Below are 26401 nucleotides of genomic sequence, written 5' to 3'. Positions count from 1 at the left end.
CAGCATTAGCATGAACCAAGCCTTACAGGCAGAGTGAATAGTCAATGAAGTGAAAAAAAAGCCCCAAAAAAAACATGGACATCTACACACTTACCTTCTTGGAGAAGATGTTTTGCAGAGAAAAACACAGAGTGGCAGCAAGAGCGCTGATCAGACCCCACATGTCAAAGGAGATTTCAGTAACAGTGGCCAGCAGTACTCCTCCAATAATTGGAATCAAAGATAAGTACACCTAGATGGACATGAAGAATACTTTTCAGAAACATCATGGAGATTTCACTTGCAAGTTGCCCCATGTGTGCGATTATCACTCCCTCCTTTACCTTTTCTCTCTCCCTTGACCCTCTCACCCTAGCCAGTTTTTGTGAAATTGTCGAATATTGGTAACCCTATGTTAACATATGGTACATCAAACTGTTCTGAATGCCTACTATGCTTTGTCATCTGGAGTTTCACATTTCTCTTACTGTATATGAAAGCTTGATCATTTACTGAAGAGAAGAAGCATCATGGAGGCCACCCAATAGGAGCCAAGACTGAATATGATTGGTTACTCAACACTCACCTTTGTGGTCTGTTTTTCCTTCATTATTATTCGAGACAACAGCACCACCCATATTGGCATTGTGGCCTTCACTGGAAAAGAAGAGTAAAATATAAATATTCAAAAAGGCATAGCCAATACAAAGAGCTCAATTGTTTAGTGTAGCTCATAGCATGGAATATTCTGGTATGGATTAGACAAGGAACAAATAATCACATTTTACCTTCTTCAATGGCTGCATCAGGATAGAGTTACAGTTAATGTCCAGGTGCACCAGGGACAAAGGGTTTATTTTGAAAATAAAAGGTCAGACAACAAGCAGAAAGTGATTAACAAGTCCTACAGATTCCTGTTCTGGGCTCACATCTGATGACACCAGCACATTTCCCACTAAATTCACTGAACCCTTTCAAAATGAATTCTTAGAAACCAAGTCATTTACTGGGTTGATATGAGTTAAGACAAAGAGCGGTTTCTGTTGTGTATTAAGAAAATCAAATTGATTTAAGTAATTTTTCAACCCAAAGCTGCATCAGGTTGCAAAAGGCAGAGCAACTCAGCCCTACAGTAATTTTACAGTAGCCTCATACCTCCTTTGACCCGTGAATCCTGTAGCTTGGCTGAGCTCCTGGAGAGGGTCTCTTTCTTCTCCAGGCAGTGGAAAACTCCTTTACTGTTCACACACCATATAGTATGTGCATGTCACTGTTCAGGGAGGTTGTACTTACCACATCTTGCCAGTAAGATCTCACCTGTTCCCATAGCCGCAGCCTCCCTTCCCTCTGAAGGATAGAGCCGGGAGACGTCTCCATGTGCCGGGAGACGTCTCCATGTGCCGGGAGACGTCTCCATGTGCCGGGAGACGTCTCCATGTGCCGGGAGACGTCTCCATGTGCCGGGAGACGTCTCCATGTGCCGGGAGACGTCTCCATGTGCCGGGAGACGTCTCCATGTGCCGGGAGACGTCTCCATGTGCCGGGAGACGTCTCCATGTGCCGGGAGACGTCTCCATGTGCCGGGAGACGTCTCCATGTGCCGGGAGACGTCTCCATGTGCCGGGAGACGTCTCCATGTGCTATCTGTCAAATTTGAAAACAGTGAGGCCGTGCAGGGCTCTGCCCACACAACCGCATCATTCATTCACGGACTTTCATGAATGAACTGCAAGTCCCAACAGCCTTAGCGGCTGTGGGCTTGTAGTTTTCAATGAACTACCACGGTGCTGTGGAATGCCATAGTAGTTCACTGAAGCTTCCTGTCAGAATATATGCTTGCTTGTGCATCCTGTACAGCAAGCAGATAGTCTGACAGGTCTGCAGAAGACCTGCATGGCATCAGCGATCTACTGATCGCTGGTGCAATGCTTTTTAGGCTCCTGTAGACAAAAATAATAAATGCATATTTGTTTACCTGCAAAAAAAAAAAAAATGTGCATTTATTATTTTTTTTTCCAAAAGGTGAACTTATCCTTTAATGTAGAGAATGGTTGCAGTGCAATTCAGAAACAAATCCCATACACTGCATAAATTCAACACAACACAGCCAATCTGTTTAAAAAGCTGCAGTCAAAAGAGACCCCAAATATGTCCACCTTATTCCAAAGAAAGCTAGGGGGTGGGATGAGGCAAGCAGAGTGTGGAAAGACATTTTGTTAAGATGCGATATTTGAAATGGTCAACTGATTCCAGCAACAACTGTAAAGTTGATATCGGTTTCAACTAGATTGCAATATCCACAACGGTATTAGAAGTGAAGTTGTCATGCAAGAAGTGCTCATGTTGCCATACAGTTCAGTAATTACACTAAATGAGATGGCAATACATTTCTCTTTGCTAGATTCACACTGGTGCCTTTGTATTTTCATACAATTTTCAAGTTTTTTTAATGCACTTTCATGTATTCCCACTGAAGTCTATGGAGCCAAGAATGTTGCACCAAAAAAAGCACCTGAAGTTTTTTCGAAGACACACAGAAGAGAAAAGCAGATGTGTAAATGGACTCTATAGAAAACAAGGGTAATCTAACAAGCGTGAAATTGCACAGGTTTGAACAAGGGCTTAAAGCTAGCTATAGATAGCTCACATTATGGCTGATTTCGGCTCCATTGGAAAAACAAAAAACCGTGAGTTGTCTCTATAAGCATCATGCAGCTTGACATAAATCGATCTCAAAATAGACTGAGCCGATTGGAAATTTACTGGCCTAACAATCAATGCATCAGATAACAGCCGGCAGTGCAGATTCCACTGTTCATGTGGATGGAAGAATCAACGATCAAGAAATCCAGTTGTGTATAGCTAGCATAAGAAACTGGCAACCATTTAAGCAAAAGGTGTACAATTTTAACCACTTTCCACCCACAGTACTTTCACTGTAAACGAGTGGCACAGCCAGGCTCTGTAAAGTAACAATACGTTGCCTGGCACAAGCACGCCCACTGGGGCGTGCAGAGCGTGTGGACACAGCAGATTATGGTTCCGGCCACATTGAGTGACTGGGAGATCATGTGATCGCTATGCAATCACATGGTTACATTGTTAAAGTTGTTGTTAACCACTTGCCCTCCAAGGATTTACCCCCCTTCCTGACTAGGCCATTTTTTGCAATACATTGCTGCATTACTTTAACAATTGCGCGGCCATGCAACGCTGCACCCAAATTAAATTTATGTCCTTTTTTCCCCCCAACAAATAGAGCTTTCTTTCGGTGGTATTTGATTGCCTGTGCGGTTTTTTTTTTATTGCACTATAAAACAAAAAAAAAATTTTGGAAAATAAAATATATATATATAATTGACTTTTTGCTATTAACCATTTCAACACCAGGCTCTTTTACCCCCTTCTTACCCAGGCCAATTTTCAGGTTTCAGCGCTCTCACACTTTGAATGACAATTGCACGGTCATGCAACACTGGACCCAGACAAATTTTATAATTTTAGTCACACAACTAGAGCTTTCTTTTGCTGGTTTTTAATCACCACTGGGGTTTTTATTTTTTTTCTAAAACAAAAAAAAGCTCAAAAATTAAAAAAAAAAAAAAACAAACACCACAACACGTTTTTCTTGGTTTCTGTTATAAAAGTTTGCAAATAAATAATTGTTCTTCATAAATTTAGGCCAAGATGTATTCTGCTACATTTCTTTGGTGAAAATAACTCAAATCAGTATTTATTATTTAGTCTGTAGGAAAGTTATAGAGTTCACAAACTATGGGATATATCTGAAAATAGATCAATCCTGAAGTACTGACAGCCAATCTACCGTATTTTTTGCTCCATAAGACGCGCCTAAGTTTTAGAGGAGAAAAAAAAAAAAGAAAAAAAAATATTCATGACCAGAGAGACTGCCGAGACCGTGCAGGGGATGACCAGAGAGACTGCCGAGACCGTGCAGGGGATGACCAGAGAGACTGCCGAGACCGTGCAGGGGATGACCAGAGAGACTGCCGAGACCGTGCAGGGGATGACCAGAGAGACTGCCCAGACCGTGCAGGGGATGACCAGAGAGACTGCCCAGACCGTGCAGGGGATGACCAGAGAGACTGCCCAGACCGTGCAGGGGATGACCAGAGAGACTGCCCAGACCGTGCAGGGGATGACCAGAGAGACTGCCCAGACCGTGCAGGGGATGACCAGAGAGACTGCCCAGACCGTGCAGGGGATGACCAGAGAGACTGCCCAGACCGTGCAGGGGATGACCAGAGAGACTGCCCAGACCGTGCAGGGGATGACCAGAGAGACTGCCCAGACCGTGCAGGGGATGACCAGAGAGACTGCCCAGACCGTGCAGGGGATGACCAGAGAGACTGCCCAGACCGTGCAGGGGATGACCAGAGAGACTGCCCAGACCGTGCAGGGGATGACCAGAGAGACTGCCCAGACCGTGCAGGGGATGACCAGAGAGACTGCCCAGACCGTGCAGGGGATGACCAGAGAGACTGCCCAGACCGTGCAGGGGATGACCAGAGAGACTGCCCAGACCGTGCAGGGGATGACCAGAGAGACTGCCCAGACCGTGCAGGGGATGACCAAGAGACTGCGCAGACCGTGCAGGGGATGACCAAGAGACTGCGCAGACCGTGCAGGGGATGACCAAGAGACTGCGCAGACCGTGCAGGGGATGACCAAGAGACTGCGCAGACCGTGCAGGGGATGACCAAGAGACTGCGCAGACCGTGCAGGGGATGACCAAGAGACTGCGCAGACCGTGCAGGGGATGACCAAGAGACTGCGCAGACCGTGCAGGGGATGACCAAGAGACTGCGCAGACCGTGCAGGGGATGACCAAGAGACTGCGCAGACCGTGCAGGGGATGACCAAGAGACTGCGCAGACCGTGCAGGGGATGACCAAGAGACTGCGCAGACCGTGCAGGGGATGACCAAGAGACTGCGCAGACCGTGCAGGGGATGACCAAGAGACTGCGCAGACCGTGCAGGGGATGACCAAGAGACTGCGCAGACCGTGCAGGGGATGACCAAGAGACTGCGCAGACCGTGCAGGGGATGACCAAGAGACTGCGCAGACCGTGCAGGGGATGACCAAGAGACTGCGCAGACCGTGCAGGGGATGACCAAGAGACTGCGCAGACCGTGCAGGGGATGACCAAGAGACTGCGCAGACCGTGCAGGGGATGACCAAGAGACTGCGCAGACCGTGCAGGGGATGACCAAGAGACTGCGCAGACCGTGCAGGGGATGACCAAGAGACTGCGCAGACCGTGCAGGGGATGACCAAGAGACTGCGCAGACCGTGCAGGGGATGACCAAGAGACTGCGCAGACCGTGCAGGGGATGACCAAGAGACTGCGCAGACCGTGCAGGGGATGACCAAGAGACTGCGCAGACCGTGCAGGGGATGACCAAGAGACTGCGCAGACCGTGCAGGGGATGACCAAGAGACTGCGCAGACCGTGCAGGGGATGACCAAGAGACTGCGCAGACCGTGCAGGGGATGACCAAGAGACTGCGCAGACCGTGCAGGGGATGACCAAGAGACTGCGCAGACCGTGCAGGGGATGACCAAGAGACTGCGCAGACCGTGCAGGGGATGACCAAGAGACTGCGCAGACCGTGCAGGGGATGACCAAGAGACTGCGCAGACCGTGCAGGGGATGACCAAGAGACTGCGCAGACCGTGCAGGGGATGACCAAGAGACTGCGCAGACCGTGCAGGGGATGACCAAGAGACTGCGCAGACCGTGCAGGGGATGACCAAGAGACTGCGCAGACCGTGCAGGGGATGACCAAGAGACTGCGCAGACCGTGCAGGGGATGACCAAGAGACTGCGCAGACCGTGCAGGGGATGACCAAGAGACTGCGCAGACCGTGCAGGGGATGACCAAGAGACTGCGCAGACCGTGCAGGGGATGACCAAGAGACTGCGCAGACCGTGCAGGGGATGACCAAGAGACTGCGCAGACCGTGCAGGGGATGACCAAGAGACTGCGCAGACCGTGCAGGGGATGACCAAGAGACTGCGCAGACCGTGCAGGGGATGACCAAGAGACTGCGCAGACCGTGCAGGGGATGACCAAGAGACTGCGCAGACCGTGCAGGGGATGACCAAGAGACTGCGCAGACCGTGCAGGGGATGACCAAGAGACTGCGCAGACCGTGCAGGGGATGACCAAGAGACTGCGCAGACCGTGCAGGGGATGACCAAGAGACTGCGCAGACCGTGCAGGGGATGACCAAGAGACTGCGCAGACCGTGCAGGGGATGACCAAGAGACTGCGCAGACCGTGCAGGGGATGACCAAGAGACTGCGCAGACCGTGCAGGGGATGACCAAGAGACTGCGCAGACCGTGCAGGGGATGACCAAGAGACTGCGCAGACCGTGCAGGGGATGACCAAGAGACTGCGCAGACCGTGCAGGGGATGACCAAGAGACTGCGCAGACCGTGCAGGGGATGACCAAGAGACTGCGCAGACCGTGCAGGGGATGACCAAGAGACTGCGCAGACCGTGCAGGGGATGACCAAGAGACTGCGCAGACCGTGCAGGGGATGACCAAGAGACTGCGCAGACCGTGCAGGGGATGACCAAGAGACTGCGCAGACCGTGCAGGGGATGACCAAGAGACTGCGCAGACCGTGCAGGGGATGACCAAGAGACTGCGCAGACCGTGCAGGGGATGACCAAGAGACTGCGCAGACCGTGCAGGGGATGACCAAGAGACTGCGCAGACCGTGCAGGGGATGACCAAGAGACTGCGCAGACCGTGCAGGGGATGACCAAGAGACTGCGCAGACCGTGCAGGGGATGACCAAGAGACTGCGCAGACCGTGCAGGGGATGACCAAGAGACTGCGCAGACCGTGCAGGGGATGACCAAGAGACTGCGCAGACCGTGCAGGGGATGACCAAGAGACTGCGCAGACCGTGCAGGGGATGACCAAGAGACTGCGCAGACCGTGCAGGGGATGACCAAGAGACTGCGCAGACCGTGCAGGGGATGACCAAGAGACTGCGCAGACCGTGCAGGGGATGACCAAGAGACTGCGCAGACCGTGCAGGGGATGACCAAGAGACTGCGCAGACCGTGCAGGGGATGACCAAGAGACTGCGCAGACCGTGCAGGGGATGACCAAGAGACTGCGCAGACCGTGCAGGGGATGACCAAGAGACTGCGCAGACCGTGCAGGGGATGACCAAGAGACTGCGCAGACCGTGCAGGGGATGACCAAGAGACTGCGCAGACCGTGCAGGGGATGACCAAGAGACTGCGCAGACCGTGCAGGGGATGACCAAGAGACTGCGCAGACCGTGCAGGGGATGACCAAGAGACTGCGCAGACCGTGCAGGGGATGACCAAGAGACTGCGCAGACCGTGCAGGGGATGACCAAGAGACTGCGCAGACCGTGCAGGGGATGACCAAGAGACTGCGCAGACCGTGCAGGGGATGACCAAGAGACTGCGCAGACCGTGCAGGGGATGACCAAGAGACTGCGCAGACCGTGCAGGGGATGACCAAGAGACTGCGCAGACCGTGCAGGGGATGACCAAGAGACTGCGCAGACCGTGCAGGGGATGACCAAGAGACTGCGCAGACCGTGCAGGGGATGACCAAGAGACTGCGCAGACCGTGCAGGGGATGACCAAGAGACTGCGCAGACCGTGCAGGGGATGACCAAGAGACTGCGCAGACCGTGCAGGGGATGACCAAGAGACTGCGCAGACCGTACAGGGGATGACCAAGAGACTGCGCAGACCGTACAGGGGATGACCAAGAGACTGCGCAGACCGTACAGGGGATGACCAAGAGACTGCGCAGACCGTACAGGGGATGACCAAGAGACTGCGCAGACCGTACAGGGGATGACCAAGAGACTGCGCAGACCGTACAGGGGATGACCAAGAGACTGCGCAGACCGTACAGGGGATGACCAAGAGACTGCGCAGACCGTACAGGGGATGACCAAGAGACTGCGCAGACCGTACAGGGGATGACCAAGAGACTGCGCAGACCGTACAGGGGATGACCAAGAGACTGCGCAGACCGTACAGGGGATGACCAAGAGACTGCGCAGACCGTACAGGGGATGACCAAGAGACTGCGCAGACCGTACAGGGGATGACCAAGAGACTGCGCAGACCGTACAGGGGATGACCAAGAGACTGCGCAGACCGTACAGGGGATGACCAAGAGACTGCGCAGACCGTACAGGGGATGACCAAGAGACTGCGCAGACCGTACAGGGGATGACCAAGAGACTGCGCAGACCGTACAGGGGATGACCAAGAGACTGCGCAGACCGTACAGGGGATGACCAAGAGACTGCGCAGACCGTACAGGGGATGACCAAGAGACTGCGCAGACCGTACAGGGGATGACCAAGAGACTGCGCAGACCGTACAGGGGATGACCAAGAGACTGCGCAGACCGTACAGGGGATGACCAAGAGACTGCGCAGACCGTACAGGGGATGACCAAGAGACTGCGCAGACCGTACAGGGGATGACCAAGAGACTGCGCAGACCGTACAGGGGATGACCAAGAGACTGCGCAGACCGTACAGGGGATGACCAAGAGACTGCGCAGACCGTACAGGGGATGACCAAGAGACTGCGCAGACCGTACAGGGGATGACCAAGAGACTGCGCAGACCGTACAGGGGATGACCAAGAGACTGCGCAGACCGTACAGGGGATGACCAAGAGACTGCGCAGACCGTACAGGGGATGACCAAGAGACTGCGCAGACCGTACAGGGGATGACCAAGAGACTGCGCAGACCGTACAGGGGATGACCAAGAGACTGCGCAGACCGTACAGGGGATGACCAAGAGACTGCGCAGACCGTACAGGGGATGACCAAGAGACTGCGCAGACCGTACAGGGGATGACCAAGAGACTGCGCAGACCGTACAGGGGATGACCAAGAGACTGCGCAGACCGTACAGGGGATGACCAAGAGACTGCGCAGACCGTACAGGGGATGACCAAGAGACTGCGCAGACCGTACAGGGGATGACCAAGAGACTGCGCAGACCGTACAGGGGATGACCAAGAGACTGCGCAGACCGTACAGGGGATGACCAAGAGACTGCGCAGACCGTACAGGGGATGACCAAGAGACTGCGCAGACCGTACAGGGGATGACCAAGAGACTGCGCAGACCGTACAGGGGATGACCAAGAGACTGCGCAGACCGTACAGGGGATGACCAAGAGACTGCGCAGACCGTACAGGGGATGACCAAGAGACTGCGCAGACCGTACAGGGGATGACCAAGAGACTGCGCAGACCGTACAGGGGATGACCAAGAGACTGCGCAGACCGTACAGGGGATGACCAAGAGACTGCGCAGACCGTACAGGGGATGACCAAGAGACTGCGCAGACCGTACAGGGGATGACCAAGAGACTGCGCAGACCGTACAGGGGATGACCAAGAGACTGCGCAGACCGTACAGGGGATGACCAAGAGACTGCGCAGACCGTACAGGGGATGACCAAGAGACTGCGCAGACCGTACAGGGGATGACCAAGAGACTGCGCAGACCGTACAGGGGATGACCAAGAGACTGCGCAGACCGTACAGGGGATGACCAAGAGACTGCGCAGACCGTACAGGGGATGACCAAGAGACTGCGCAGACCGTACAGGGGATGACCAAGAGACTGCGCAGACCGTACAGGGGATGACCAAGAGACTGCGCAGACCGTACAGGGGATGACCAAGAGACTGCGCAGACCGTACAGGGGATGACCAAGAGACTGCGCAGACCGTACAGGGGATGACCAAGAGACTGCGCAGACCGTACAGGGGATGACCAAGAGACTGCGCAGACCGTACAGGGGATGACCAAGAGACTGCGCAGACCGTACAGGGGATGACCAAGAGACTGCACAGACCGTACAGGGGATGACCAAGAGACTGCGCAGACCGTACAGGGGATGACCAAGAGACTGCGCAGACCGTACAGGGGATGACCAAGAGACTGCGCAGACCGTACAGGGGATGACCAAGAGACTGCGCAGACCGTACAGGGGATGACCAAGAGACTGCGCAGACCGTACAGGGGATGACCAAGAGACTGCGCAGACCGTACAGGGGATGACCAAGAGACTGCGCAGACCGTACAGGGGATGACCAAGAGACTGCGCAGACCGTACAGGGGATGACCAAGAGACTGCGCAGACCGTACAGGGGATGACCAAGAGACTGCGCAGACAGTACAGGGGATGACCAAGAGACTGCGCAGACAGTACAGGGGATGACCAAGAGACTGCGCAGACAGTACAGGGGATGACCAAGAGACTGCGCAGACAGTACAGGGGATGACCAAGAGACTGCGCAGACAGTACAGGGGATGACCAAGAGACTGCGCAGACAGTACAGGGGATGACCAAGAGACTGCGCAGACAGTACAGGGGATGACCAAGAGACTGCGCAGACAGTACAGGGGATGACCAAGAGACTGCGCAGACAGTACAGGGGATGACCAAGAGACTGCGCAGACAGTACAGGGGATGACCAAGAGACTGCGCAGACAGTACAGGGGATGACCAAGAGACTGCGCAGACAGTACAGGGGATGACCAAGAGACTGCGCAGACAGTACAGGGGATGACCAAGAGACTGCGCAGACAGTACAGGGGATGACCAAGAGACTGCGCAGACAGTACAGGGGATGACCAAGAGACTGCGCAGACAGTACAGGGGATGACCAAGAGACTGCGCAGACAGTACAGGGGATGACCAAGAGACTGCGCAGACAGTACAGGGGATGACCAAGAGACTGCGCAGACAGTACAGGGGATGACCAAGAGACTGCGCAGACAGTACAGGGGATGACCAAGAGACTGCGCAGACAGTACAGGGGATGACCAAGAGACTGCGCAGACAGTACAGGGGATGACCAAGAGACTGCGCAGACAGTACAGGGGATGACCAAGAGACTGCAGACAGTACAGGGGATGACCAAGAGACTGCAGACAGTACAGGGGATGACCAAGAGACTGCAGACCTTTGGGGAGGGAGGGGGAGCGGGTACCTGAATTTGACAGGTACCCACTCCCACGGAGTTGTCCTCCCTTTAGTGTGGGCACCCAGCTGTGACAGCCGTGTGCCTACTGCGCATGTGCGAGAAGCACTACGATTTGTGAATGGCCCAGCGTCTTCTGGGACCGGCGCGGGAAGATGCCAGCGTGGGAGGACTGTACAGTGCTGGACCGAGGAACAGGTAAGGCCCTGCTGTAGAAAAGAGCCAAGCGGCCGGCCAGGTATTCTGACACGGTGGCGGAAATACCGGACTGGCCGCTCCATAAGATGCACTTACATTTTCCCCCCTTTTTTTGGGGGAAAAAAAGTGCATCTTATGGAGCGACAAATACGGTAATTTCTTGAGGCCCAAAAATGCCAGAACAGTACAGATATCCCTCAAATGACCCCTTTTTGCAAAGTAGACAGTCCAACGTATTTCATAAAAAGCATGGCGATTTTTTGAAGTTGTAATTTTTTTGTCATAATTTTTTAGAAAATTAAAAAAATTTCACAATTTTTTTTTTTTTTACACTTACTGTCACCAGTGCAGTACAGCATCAGCACAGAATTGGTGTGGCGGTGATCAGGGACTCTGGCTGGTGACAGTACGAAAAAAGATAATTTTTTTCAATTTTATTTTTTATAACATTTTTTCAAATTTTAAGATTTTTTTTTTTCATATTGCACTATGACCAAAGTAGTATAATGTTACCATAGTAACATTGTACTACTTCGGGGAAGTGATCAGTGTCGCAAACTTGCGCATCAGAGATGGACGCGGCCCTACCATTTTGTTAAGCTTCCCCATTTTCTCCCCTCATTCCTTCCCCCCTCCCTCCTTGAAAGGCACAGTGATGGATGCGACTGGTTATGGGTCACTGACAGGCCAAGGCACCTAGTTCGGTGCCTAGCAGTCTGTGAAAGTGTAGCCTCTCTCACCTAGGCCAGGATAACTCAGCTGTCCTAAGACAATTGGAGACTCACTGTCCCAGAAGCTATAACATCTCACACCTCGTAAGGAGATGAGGCAGCTCTCCCAGGAATTGAAAGAATTGTAACCTCATAAAACCTAGCTCAGCATGGCAGGATCTGATAACTTCTGGTAAAATCAGTTTTTCCCCTATGTTTCATATCTTGGAATATGGAAGACTTAGATAAAAACCAGGCACCTCGTCAGATGGCCAATGCGCAGACTAACATGTTGATGGGTCACTCGTCCACCTCAGATCATCAGGGGAGCCAAAACATAGAACTCGTACACCGTGTAACGTACAATTTCATAATTCATATCTACATGATCCTTAGACTTATCCGCATAATAAAATACCCGCGGAGAGATTGTCGCTTGTGCAGCTGGGATGTTATAGGCCAGAATATGAATTATGAAAGATGCTGGTTCTAATTTTGGGTTCCGCCTGCCAATCCCTCCCTAAACAGAGTATTGGTCAGTTACTCAGAGCCACCCCCCTGCTGGGGGACTTTAAAAAACAGGCTAGAAGGCCTAAAAAGTAACTTGAAGACATCTCCCAATTTTAACATCAATACCACCTGGGGAGACCCGTTCGCTCTGCAACTTGGATCTACTTACAAGCCAAGGCATACTGGCAAGTAACTTAGCCCTTTAACTTCCTTCCTATTATCTCTCTGCTGTGCTATGGTTATATATATATATATATATATATATATATATTTTAGTTACATCTTTTCTGTAAATATTTTTATTGCACCCGTTTGACCTTTTAGTAATAAATCTTTCCTTCTGAAAGTGTTTCTATAAGCTCTCAATTGCAATTTACGAATCCCTGCCTTTTAAGAGAACACTACTGTTTGTTTTAACCTCTGTATAACCGGCCTGCGGACAGTTTTATACAGACAATTATTTCAATCATTATAGTGTTATAGCTGAACCCCGAGTTTCCTCTTTCTCTGATAAAAAGGAGGTGGTGGCAGTGTGAAGAAGGGTTAGTTGCGTAATTAACCCAACCCAGTAACAATCGATTCGTTGGCCGGTACATCAATCGTTTTCCATTAGCAAGAAAATCGCTGTGCAGGGAGCAGCTGGGTGTGGCATTGTTACGCATGTCACATCGGGTTTTAGATTGGCCAGTCCTTCGGTCACGAGTTTGGTGAGAAGGTCTGGTGTCTGACGCTGCGATCGTGACGTATTTGGTGGTCGCGATCGTGAGATTGTCGCATGTTGGTGGCGGCGATCTTGCGATCCGTGATAATCAGTTTTTTTTTTGTTTTTTTTAACACAATTTGATTACTTATAGCAAATAATTTCTTTGCGATAAGCAAGCATTTAACTGAATGAAATCGATTCATTCAGGTTTTTTTTTTTTTGTGATTAGCCACGGCTAATCACATGACACAGATGGGCTGTGACTGGCCTAGCCTGTGCATGTGATCATTGTGAGCATTCACAGCTAGACACACTTGTATACAACGGATGGCATGAAAGGAAGCCATCCATTGTATACAACTGTCATGTGACCTGCTGTGATTGGTCACAGCAGGTCATATGGTACTGGCAACAGGGTCGGTACACAGATCTGTCATCGGCCGTGTCCAAGGTACACAGCCGTTGACAGATCTAGCCACAGCGCAGCCCTGCGGGCACACGCAGAGCGCAATCCGGGAAGGACGTCATATGACGCCCTCCCGGAAGGAAGAAGTGTTCTATTCGACTATAGGCCGGGCCTATAGTCTGCTATGTAGAGCCATACAAAGGAAAGTGCAGGAGCTGACAGGGGAGAGATCTGTATTGTTTACATACAGGTCTCTCCCCATCTAATCCTTGTAGATCGCCAGGTGCCGGGGGGAAATCACTAGCCAGGACCCAGTGATTGACAGCCAAGGCCGCAAATGGTATTTCTGCTATAGGGCGGCGCGGAAGTGGTTAATGAATTAATGAGTGATTGGCCCACAGCTATCACACGGTACTTGGGCCAATCACAGCACCCTGTACCATGTGATTGTCTGTAGCCAATCACAGCATGTCAACAATAAGCACTGCTGTTATGAATGGAATCTATTCATGACAGTTCAAACGACTGCTGTAACACTTTATTATCTTTGTAACAGCAATCACAAATCAAACACAAAAAAGCCTGATCACCACCCACCTCAGAGTAGTACATTGCCACTACAGTGACAATGAACTACTCTGATGAAAGTATATATATAAAAAAAAAATTTGGTTATATTAGCAAAAATTAAAAAAAAATTATGATTAAATACAACCAAATGAAAGCTCTATTTGCGTGAAAAGAATGGATATAAATTTCATTTGGGTACAGTGTTGCATGACCACACAATTGCCAGTTAAAGTAGCACAGTGCTAAATAGCAAAAAAAAAATCATGGTCAAGTAAAACCTTCCGGTTCCTTCTGGATCGCTCTAGCTTTACATAATCCGCAGCCAGAGGCAAATAATTTGCATACTGTGTATTTTTACCTTTTCCTATACCTGCTGAACACTGAAACAATGCACAGCACAGGCATTTGTTTGCAGAGGGAGTAGTCATTCCTCTCATGAGTCAGAAATATAACAGAATGAGAATGGATTAATAGAATCATTACAGTCATAGATCCAGGTTACAGAATGTCATTGTTTCATAATGCATTTGACAGCAGCAGTGGCATACAGATCAATGCAGCAACACAGTGATTTAAATTTGTAAAAAGTAAAAAAAAAAAAACCATAAAAGAAAAAAACGTAAAAAAGCCATAACCCACCAAAGTGATGATCGCACTTTGCAGCTAAATTCAGATTTCTGAATGACCACCGCAGATCATTTCACTTGGTATTATTAAACAAGCTCATATGTAAAAAGACCACATCAACTGCCTATTCATGATGTTATCAAATAAACATGGGACTATCAGTAAGTTTTAAACAGCGTTTGACACAACACAAAATACCTGTCTGAGCAGCTTTCAAAGAAGTTTCATTCCCTGAACCCCAGACTGCATAGTGGATCAGGTTTATCACAATAAGGAACAGTTCATTTTATTGACTATGACACGAAGGGCTCGTTCACACCAGATGCAGTCCAATGTGGTTTTTTTTCTGCATTAAAAATGAATGTACAATTGTTTCCTGTATTCCAATGGCCCTAGTTCACAACAGTGCAGTTCGTTCCAATCAGTTTCTGGTGCAGAAAAAAAAAAAAAAAAAAACAGACATGCTGAATTTTTCTGCACAGAACTGTACTGGAACATAGCAAACTGCATCAAAACTGCACCAGAACAGAGTGAGATGTGAACTGTGAGCAAAAACTATCGGGAATGCATCTGGAGTGCATTTTTGTCATGTGAACTGGCCCTAAAACTCTGCATCACCCTGAATTTTTGCTCCTATTATTTCTTTTCCTGCAATTACTGCAAAATTGAGATTGATAATACTGCACTTTAGAACGTTAATAATTGCAATACTTTGTGTTTGATTTTACATTTTATTTTGTTTCGATTTTATTGTTGTTCACCAATTACCTTTCCTTCTTTTCATGTGGAACAGGTTTTTGGAATGAAAAAATATCCTTATCTATATTTCAAAACTTGGGGATGGCTACTTCATTTGAAGCTTCAAAAGCACACTATACACAAATCGATTTTTGAACAACACTTGTCCGAAAACTCAGTATATTCAATGACTTGACAAATGTCGTTCCAAAGTACTTCAAAATTTTATTTGCTTTTACCATTTGATCTTGCAATGGATGGACTTTCCGAAACGAAAAGAAATGTATTAAAGAAAAAGTTTCCATCCTGCTCCTTTGAAATTTCTCACCACTGCAGTCACAAAATGAACATCAATTTGACCCCAATAACAAATAGAATATTTTTCAACAAAGTTCTACTAGTAAAGGTCCATCTTATGAAAGGTAGAGCATTTTGTGGCTGTGGTCTTCCTAAAAGGTATTATCAGCTGGCTATGCAGAGTTCTTTTAACTGTAAAGAATGACGGAAACATTTGTGGAAACAAGTATCAAAGCAGAGAATAGCATCACTTTAAACCAGTCTTGTGCAACCTTTTTAAAGTGGAAGTTCACCTTTGGGAACGTGTTACATGTTCCACCCGGTTTTAGGGTGTAAAAAGTTCCCACAGCCACAGCCCCCCCTCCCTCTGACAGAAAATACAGGGAGAAGTTTCCCCATACTGTCAAATTTGAAAACCGCGCGGCCGTGCAGAGCTCTGCCCACACATCCACATCATCCATTCACAGACTTCCCGTGAATTAATGAACTGCATTGTACTTTTCAATTAACTACCACGCCGCTGTGGAGCGCCGTGGTAGTTCATTGAAGCTTCCTGTACATCCCGTACGGCAAGGAGATATTCTGACAGGTCTGCAGGAGACCTGCATGGCATCAGCGATCTACTGATCACTGGTGCAATGCTTTCCAGGCTCCTGCAGACAAAAATAATAAATGCACATTTTCTTACCTGCAACAAAATGTGCAGTTATAACTTTTTCTAAAAGATGAAATTATCCTTTAACATGGCGGAACCTTTGAAATAACTTTCCAGGCTCAGGGAACCCCTGGTAATTACTATGACAAAAGTACATTGGTGGCCCGGACCCTTAAGCCCCTTTGCTGTACTTTTCCAGGGCAGCAGGTACATGAAAAATATCCCTGTAAATCATATGCAACTGTTCACACCTCAGGTACGCTATCCTGCATGCTACATTTTTGTTGCAGTTTTTAAAAAACACACCAAAAAGGCACCTTATATTGTAAGTCAATGGGGACACATGAAAAGCGCATCATTGTAAAAGGGCCCTTAGAGGAATTCTCCTAACATCTGTGGGCATTTTGATGATTCCCCCCCCCCCCCCCCCTACAGATAGCTAAAATGATCAATATTGATAGTGGTCATCCATCCAAGAGGCAGAAATCATGCTTTGCTCAAGGCACCCTAAGCAACCTCTGGGGGAACACTAGGGTTCCATGAAACTCTGGTTGAAAAAAGATACTTTAAACCCTTCCCTTACAGGAAACCGCAGACATAAGCCACATCACTTGGACTTGGAAGCATTCTCCTTTTCAACCCTGGGCTGTAAGACATTCAATTATAGTCCCCAGTATTACACCTGTTTTTCTACACAGAAAATACATGTGTCGCTATGGTGAGTTGCGTCTTCAGCACACACCAGTTTATTAAACATGTCTGGAAGGTAAAAGTTAAAAGTATAAAAACGTGTTCTTTCACAGTACAGGACAACTGGTGCTGAAGACAGTATAGTAAAGTCAGGCCTCCAAAACACACAGGTTCTGCCACAAAGAAAAACATTACAGTGCACAGTACAAACGTCACCTGAGAAGGTCACACATTATACATATGTTCAGCTGCTACACCCCCTTTTCAGACCAGTTTTGCAGAGCACATTCCACAGTGGCGTCCACAAGAGAATAGGCTTAGCGCTTGTTCACACCAAAACGTGCTGCAAGAAACCCGCATTCCATGCGTGATTCTCACACTGCATTTAAAACGCACTGGGTCTGCGATTTGCTGCAGGTGTCAATATAATCCCAATGACACAGAGCATTTGCCTGCACCGGATTGCATAGCACTGCAGTTCCATGCGATCCAGTGCATTTTTGAAAACTAGTGCACTACTTTTGATGTGATCCAGTACAATTTCAGCACATTCAAATGAATAGACTGAAAATCACACTGTACTGAATTGCACAGGAAAGTGAACCGCGTTCCTCTGCGATTTAGATGTCAACCAGTACTTCAAGTGACACTAAACAACAGCCTTATATTCTATTGACAATCGTTACACATCCATTACCTAAAGGCCCTGTGATCTATTTTTCATGAAATTGTTTCTTACGGTGTTTTTCTGCCTCCTTGTAATGTCCTCTGTGAGCTCTTGTACCTCCACTTTTTTCCCTCATTTCCATTTGTTTGGAACGAGCAGTACACATTAGTTGCGGTCATGTGCACAACTATGCACTCTACACATCCCATAGTCCATCTCTGGAGTGAGCAGGAGCCAGTGGACAGCTCTAATACAGGCATCTTATCTTACTTGGGCTTTACAGCAATTTTCCTGCATGTACTGTAGCTGAATTGAATAAATACAGTTTAGGCAGGCCATAGATGGGCTGTTTATTGTATAAATTTAAAAAAAATCAGTCGGCCCCGTTGCCAATGCTGCCACCCATGTCCACGAAAAACGGCTGTTTTTCGCAGATTTTCCAGCATGACCGATAAAAATAAATGAGGAGATCCGCGAAAAACGGCCGACGGGCTGGCCCCACTGACGGCGTGATTATAAGCTGATTTTTTGTGCGGATGAAAATTCGGTTGATAAACGACCCATCTATGGCCTGCATTAGCATAAAAGATGGGAATTCATGCACAGATAAGGGGGGCATTTTACATTAAATGTAAATGTCAACACAGCTTTTTCTTGCTTTGGAGTGATAAAATGTCAGGGTACCCAAACTGATGCTTTAGCTCTAGGTACCTGCTAGCAAGCTAAATTACTGAAGTGTTTCTATGACTAAATCTACATGGCTTGCAAGCACCACCAGAGCCATCCCACACGCTGCCTTTAGAGTTCACGGAACCTTTTCAGGAGAGGGGAAAAAGTTATGCCTCCCACTTCCCATCGGATTGCCAGAAGTTCTCAAATCCCCCTTCCCCCGCAATCTTATAGGACACGTCACAGGTCCAAAAAGGCTCCAGGACCAGTCACAAATAACAGCGCAGCTTGTGCAGTCGGCTGTGATACCTCAAAGAATCACAGTCTGCTGCCCACAGTATATATACCGGCACAGAGGACCCAAAGACAGGTAAAGGAGCCGATCGGGTGAGCACAGCGCTAGCCCCTAGACAGGTGAGAGTCCTTTTCAAACGTAAACAGCTACAGTATTTGTAGCTGGTGACTCAAATTTTTTTGTTTCAAAAAAGCTGAACAACTTTAGGTGAACCTGTTCATTTGTCTGCATAGGCAAAGTACAGGTCCATGTTAAAGTTTCAGGACATGCTCTCTTCTGTGCTCGGAGCACTCACAATGCTACTTAACATTAGAATACATTATCTGCAGCAAGAAATACAATTTTTCCTTTAATTCTTGTGTGGGAAGATCACAATGGTATTCCAGGTGCACTACAGCTTTACCAGATCTAGCAAGGAAAACAAACCATGTGCTGATTCCCAGCGAATTTCCCTTCACCTGCCCACCTCTGCTTAAAGGATAAGTTAACCTTTTGCACAAAAATAAAAATGTTTATTTCGCAGGTAAAAAAAAAAAAAAAAAAGTGTATTTCTTATTTTTGTCTGTAAGAGCCTGCAAAGCAGACCTCTCAGTATATCTGCTTGGCTGTACGGGATGTACAAGCAAGCAGATAAGCAGATATAATGACAGGAAGCTTCAATGAACTACCATGGCGCTCCACAGCACCATGTTAGTTTATTGAAAACTACAAGCCCACAGCCAAATTAAATGCAAAAGTGGTGACCTTTCTACATACGATTACATATATTTGCTGTCCACTCAAATAGGTTTAGGACCAACGCAGTGGTAGTCATTCGGAAGCTCCTAGGTAAGTGAACAGCACTGCAGTTTTAATATGACAAAGGTGTTTGCTGGTATTGGCAATCTCGATTTGATTACATAGGGTTTTGTAATATTAACAGAGAACTCCGGGAATTATCTTTTTTGCCCACTTACATTGGTCTATCTTGGCTCGATGTAAGTATCAATATCGGATATCTGCTGAAAAAGCAGGCAATAACTATAGTAGTCCATTATATGCAATGATACCCATGATCCTTTGAGTCCTATGTAAGCAGGTTCACTTCTGCACTCTTAATACAGTGGGTTGCTTTCGTGGCACCGCCACTCTTTATAGAATGCCTTGTATTTTTCTTTGTCCAATGAATACAAGGTGTTCGCCGATTGGACAATTGTATTCATTAAAATCAATTAAATCTGATTGTACATTTTCCTTTAAATTTCCCATCATCTATGTAGTAAAAAAATCCTGCCCGATTTGATAAAAATTGAATGAAAGGTTTAGGTCTGTCCTCATAATACATAGTTTCTGTTGCTCTAAAGGAGACTGTACAAAAATTGTACAAACACATTGTATAGAGTATGGCCAGGTTTACATTGAGCCAAGCTGTTAAGGGTGGAAAAATGTTCATTTCCGGAGTCTCGCTTTAATATTTCTGACACATGGCATTTACACTTGCAATGCCCACTGCCAAGTAATCCACATTGGATTGCTTTTCGGGGGGCACTTGACAGGTGGCTGGAAGGCAAAAGGCCATACATTATGTAATTTTCCTTACTTCAACCACAGATTGAAAGAAAGATCGCTTGATTCCCACATCAAAAACAGTGTTGATAGGGGAATCCCTCCCACTGCGCTATTGTATTCAGACAGTGGGAGGTTTCCCAGCTGTCAGAATACAATGAACACTGATTATTATTATACAGTATTTATAAAGCACCAATAGTTTGCTCAGCGCTGTACATTACAAAGGGGGACAGAACATGTGACAGAACAATACCAATACAATGCAAAACATGAGGGGATCGAGGGTCCTGCTCTTTCAAGCTTACAATCTAGGAGCCACTGATGGTGGCTATTGCGACAGTGATTGAGCAAAATAACCCCCCCCCCCCAAAAAAAAAACAAAAACAAAAAAAAAAACCCACAGGCTGGTTGTACTGAAGTTGATTGATAGATCAAGATCAATACAACCAGCCTGCCCATAGATGGATCGAAATTTGTTTGGTGTATAACTATGGCCAGCTGATATGTTGCCTCCTCACTGCTTGTTTTAACCCTGTAAAGCCTGAACCAATATGCCACAACTACAAAGTGGCCCTATTCCGTTGTATGGGGTGTGTTTGGGGGTGATATTACCTGCCAAATGCAAAAGGGGGTATCATATGTGCTGCAGCCACAGAACATTAGCAACCCCCTCTGGGTGCTGTGTTAAGCTGCATATATACTAGAATTAGAAAAGAAAATTTGTATGAAAATTATCAGAACATTCAATGCCATTTGAAAGTAGTTCAACATTTAATTTGCTTTTAACATTTAATTTAGGAACAAATGGAATTACCAAACAAAAACCGCATACACGGTTATACCGAGTACACATGGATCGAAAATTGTTCACTAGGGAATAGCTGATCCATGTGTAGCCCTTCTATTTTGACAGAAGCTGATCGTTAGATTGGCTTTTAACAAACAGTCCTGTTGGAAAACCTCCTTCGATCTGAGGCTTGCCACCAACCGGTGAATTCTGACAGTGGAGGAGTCCTGCTTTCGGAATACAATAGCACAGCAGGGGGTGGGGGATTCCCATATCCACCTCGCTTGTGTGGATACAATAATCTGTTATTTTATTTTTTTTGTTCAGCCTGCTTGTTGAACAAAAAAAAAAAAAAGAAAAATGCCTGTACATATCCAGCTGTATAAATTCATACATTAAAAAAAAAAAATTCCATCCTGCTCCTGTGAATTTTCTTGCAACTGTGGTTGAGAGTGAACATCAGTTTCACCCCTCTAATGATTAGAAAAACAAATGCTAAAAAAAAAAAAAAAAAAAAAAAAAAAAAAAAAAAGGGCCTGGATTCTTTCTTGGATACACAGAATATAACTGGATACTAACATTTATAGGTAAAGTTGATCCAGGAAAAATCTGATTGCCTCTCAGGGGATCAGGAAGGAATTTTTTTTTTTTTTAATGATTGAACTAGATGGACTTTTGTCTTTTTATTTATTGCACTTTATTTTATTTATTTTAAAAGCTCTGCTGCGCCCCACCTTCCCCAAAGTACATCACTCGCCTAGACGAATGATGTGCATCATGCCTGCTGTGCCTCCTAGGAAATGCACATCACATATCACAGGATGCATACCCTTTCATTTTAATTTAGAAAGGAAAAGGGGGACAGGGCCAGTGGCACATCACCTTGAGGCCTGACAGCTAAACCCGGAAGAGCCGATGGGCCTCCAGATGACGTCATACAAGAAGATGGCAGTGTGGGGCTCAGCAGGGGCAGAATTCTGAGTGAATGGACAATGCTGGATCTGCTAAGACAGAGGTCTCCAAACTCTCTAAACAAAGGGCCAGTTTACTGTCCTTCCGACCTTGGGGCGGGGGTGCATCAAGAACAGAAAATGTCCCAGCATCAGTGGTCAGATTAAACAATGTCCCAACTTTGATGGAACTGTGCCCCATCGCTGGGGTCAGAGAATGAAATATTGCTCCAAGGGCTAGATAAAAGCAAGCAAAGGGCCACAGTTTCGAGACCACTGTGCTAGACAGTGACTATCTGAAATGATCAGAACTCACAAGGTACGCAAAGGTTTGAAAAAGAAAAAAAAAAAAAGTGGTGGGGAGGGTGGAAATCTGTTTAGAGTAAAACTGTGGCCTAGTTTTACCACCCCCAACTGCAAATGTAAATGAAGCCTAAAAAAGAATTGTGATTGAAGGGTGATAGGTGCATTCATCTCTGCCATTAAAGTGGTTCTAAATACCTGTTCACACCATAAAAATGCAGTCCGGATGCGTTTCTGCATGCGCGTTTTGTCCCCTCTTTCTTCATCCTAAATAAGGACTTTTTGGTGCGTTCTAGTACAGTGCAGAAAAAAAAATACAGCATGTTCTACTTATTTTCTGTACCGAAACGCACTGAAACTAACTGTGCTGATGTGAACTAGGCCATTGGAACCCATATAACCTACTATCCATGCATTTTAGATGCAGAAAAAAAAAATACACTGGACTGCATATGGTGTGATCTAGCCCTGAAGGTTTTTATGTTAATTAATATATTCTCTGTATTAGGCTAGGTTCATATATGTGCAGGGGGGGTGACACTGCGGATCTGCACAAAAATCCATGCAGCCACCACCCGCACAGAGGAATGCAGACCCGCGGGTGGGTGCCATTAAATTCTAATGGCACGCCGCCCGCACTGGAAACCGAGGTTCCCGTGCGGGCTGTATTTTCAGAAGAAGTGCAGGGACTTCTTCCCTGCGTGTCCCGGGGCACGGAAGTCCATTCAAATGAATGGGCTCTGGTGCCCACGCAAAATGCGGACCGCAGGAATGCACATATGTGAACCAGGGCTTAAAGCGGTAGCAAACTGTAAAAGGGGGAAAAAAAAAAAATCAGTCCTCTGCAGGTTTAAGTCATAACGTACTAGCACATTATGGCAGACTTGCCTGGACTCGGAACTCTGCAGTGTAGCGCTGTCACTGCTCCTGGTCACATCCATCTTCACCCAGTCTTCCTTCCGGGTTTGCGGACTATAGATGTATGGCTGCGATGACATCACTCCAGCACCTGCGCACAGGAGCTCTGAAGAAACGGCACGGGTATGCCATCCCTTCAGAGTATATGTGCCGGTGACGTCACTGACTAAATGCTGTGTGAATATCTCCTAAACAGGAGATTTTCACTGGACCTACAGGTAAGCCTTTTATTAGAATTTACATGTAGTGCGCTAACTGCTCAACTAATGAGTCTGGGATTGGATCACTATTTTTCACAGTTGACTTATTGCGGACCGATGCTTATTGTTCACTTGAGTTTTATATATACTTGTTCAGGAGTTATCACACTACAAGTAATTTTTTTTTTTTTTTTAATTAAAAAGGTGTTTTTGCAGTTTTTAAAATCAAAACACAAAATAATACATATCATCGGTGCCATGTACTTTTTTAGTGCTATTACGGCTTATGGTTTAGCAGCGCACGAGTGTGAGCCACCTTATTTAAGCATTTTATTAGGCTTACCTGTAGAAACAATTTAAAAAGTGGAATTTACTTCCTCTAACTGCTTCCCTGTAGCAGAAATACTGTTACAGAGCGGCAGAGGTGTATGTGATTTTGCTGTTCCAGGTCGGGGCGTACGCCCTACCTGCGCCTCCATTTGTGGCCTCGGCTGTCAATCACCAGGTCCCAGCCAGTGATTATTCACCAGCACCCAGTGATTGTCGAGCACCTCCGATGGGGGAGAGATCTGTATGTCAACAATACAGATCTCTCCCTTGTCAGCTCCTGCACACTGCCTTGTATGGCTCTGCATAGCAGACCAATACAAAGCAGTGTGCTTACAGTGAAATATAGACACAGCCCATGTAGTAAAAGAGCACACAGTTAACCCCATGTTAACCCCTTCCTGCTCAGTGCCATTAGCACTGATCACTGTATTGGTGTCACTGGGGATATCAATGACACCAAATCCGTTCCCCTCAGTGTCAGAATGTCCGCCGCAGTCCTGCAATAAGTCGGTGATCACCACCATTACTAGTATAAAAATGTTTTTAAAAATCCAGTATACATATACCGCCATTTGTAGACGCTGTAATGTTCACGTAAACCAATAATTTTGCACGTATCGGGATTTTTTTTTTTGTAAGCAGACATGTAGAAGAATACATTTTGGCCTAAATTTATGACAAAATTTGATTTTTTTAATTTTTTCACTGGACAGGTTTAAATAGCAAAAAGTCAAATATATATATATTTTTCGCAAAATTGTCGGTGTTTATAGCGCAAAAAATAAAAACCACACAGGCAATCAAATACCATAAAAAAAAGCTCTATTTGTGGGGGGAAAAAAAAGGACGTAAATTTTATTTCGGTGCAGAGTTGCATGACAGCGCAATTGTCAGTTAAAGTAATGCAGCGCTTTATTGCAAATAAATGGCCTGGTCAGGAAAGGGGGGCAGGGGCGGACTGACCATTTAGAAACTCGGGCACTGCTTGAAGGCCCGGGGTCAGTAGGGGGCCCCATGAGATGCCCCTGGTACATTTTTCATACACTTTTTTGAGTTTGGGCAAGGACACAGGGGCCCCATGATCCCCTATTGCCCAGGGGCCCCATGAGTTGTCAGTCCACCCCTGGGGGGGGTAAATCCTTTTGAGGGCAAGTGGTTAAAGGTAAAAAAAAAAAAACCTGAAATGCAGTTTCCCTCTTATACTTACCTGAGCCTGATCTCGATCCAGCAACATACCCGAGAGCAGCGGCTCTCTCCCTTCTCATTGGCTCAGATACAGCAGCCATTAGCTCCTGCTGCTGTCAATCACACCCAGTGAGGAGTGAGCAGGGGGTGGGGCCGAGCCAAGCTCTGTGTATCTACGGAGCGGGGTTTGGGAACAAACGCACACAAGTGCCCCCACAGCGAGCGGGGGCACTCAGCAAGGGGAAGGAAAGAGCACCAGGGAGGGTGACAGACCCTGGAAGATCTGAGTTGCTCTGTGCAAAACGATTACACAGAGCAGGTATTACATGTTTTAAAAAAAAAAAACAAATATGGGTTTCCAAACACTAACTTTCTCTAGATGTTGCAAATTAAAAAAAATTAAAATAAACAAGCTGCATCCAAAGTGTATACTGAAAAACTTTAGACTCCAGCTGTTCTATGGAAGAGGAAGAGAGAGTGTGCCTGCTGTATCATGTGTAGAAGGGAAGCAATCACAGTGATGTTATCAGATGTGAGTGTTGTCAGCATCCTTGGTGAGCAGAGCTCAGGCCACAATGTGCTCCCTGTGATGACCTCCTCCATGTAGTGGATGGCAGTAGCCCAGTCTACACTTACCAGTGTGTGCATAGGAGACGGGCACCTTCCAGATGCTGAAGTGTGCGGACACCGAGGCGAAGTACTTCCCGAAGGCCAGCGGGATGATGTACCAGCGGTAATACCTGGAGGGGAGCTGGGTGTGAGGAACCCCCCAGGCTCGGAGCATAGGAGGGAGGAAGCAGCAGATAGCCAGGATGTGGAACAGGGACACCGTCACCGGGTACGGGAAGCTGTTCAGGATGATTTTGTTCACCACGTTCCCACCTGAGCTCACCGAGTACCACAGCAGGCACAGCATGGCCACCCGGGCCCCTTCCCTCACACTGGCCCCCGGTGAGGAGCCGGAGCCCCCCGAGCCGGACACAGCCGCCATGACCCGGACCCTCCTCCCCTACGGGGAAGCCGCTCTCCGCACCGGGACACACACACACACACTAGAGAGACGTGGAAGTGGAGACGTCAAGAGAATGGGAGGGGATAGAGCACTTTCACAATTCCGTCACATCCCGTGGAAAAAGCCAAGGAAATGCTTTCGTCACTTCCTGTATAGACGGCGGCGTTAGCTTCGGCGTAGTTGGTATCTTAGTTACTGCTTCCCTAGACGTGGGGTGATGGTGCTGCCATGGCAGGCTCAGGTCTGCATGTGCGCCTAGGCTTGGTGTTGCTGCTCCAAAACATGAACACAAAGAGGGCGCATTACCCTAACCACTTGCCCTCCAGAGGATTTACCCCTCTTCCTGACCAGGCCATTTTTTTGCAGTACAGCACTGCGTTACTTAATCTGACAATTGCGC

At 47.5% G+C, this 26401-nt stretch overlaps 1 protein-coding gene across 1 annotated transcript in view; it reads right to left on the bottom strand.

Annotated features, from left to right (window-relative positions):
* SLC35E1 (solute carrier family 35 member E1) overlaps nt 1–26095 on the bottom strand; it is a 45027-nt gene extending 18932 nt beyond the window's left edge. Inside the window, exons 1-3 of the mRNA XM_089670777.1 lie at nt 25626–26095; nt 566–636; nt 95–232 (exon numbers count right to left, since the gene is read on the bottom strand). Of these exons, the coding sequence (XP_089526903.1) occupies nt 95–232; nt 566–636; nt 25626–25980 (564 nt within the window). The 5' untranslated portion in view covers nt 25981–26095. The remainder of the gene's footprint in view (nt 1–94; nt 233–565; nt 637–25625) is intronic.
* Nucleotides 26096–26401: the final 306 nt, after the last annotated feature.

The sequence above is a fragment of the Staurois parvus genome, unplaced genomic scaffold, assembly GCF_062004578.1.
Source record: "Staurois parvus isolate SC_StPar_1 unplaced genomic scaffold, SC_StPar_1.0 ptg000096l, whole genome shotgun sequence".
Lineage (NCBI taxonomy): Eukaryota > Metazoa > Chordata > Amphibia > Anura > Ranidae > Staurois > Staurois parvus.
This window is presented reverse-complemented; position numbering and strand designations above follow the sequence as displayed.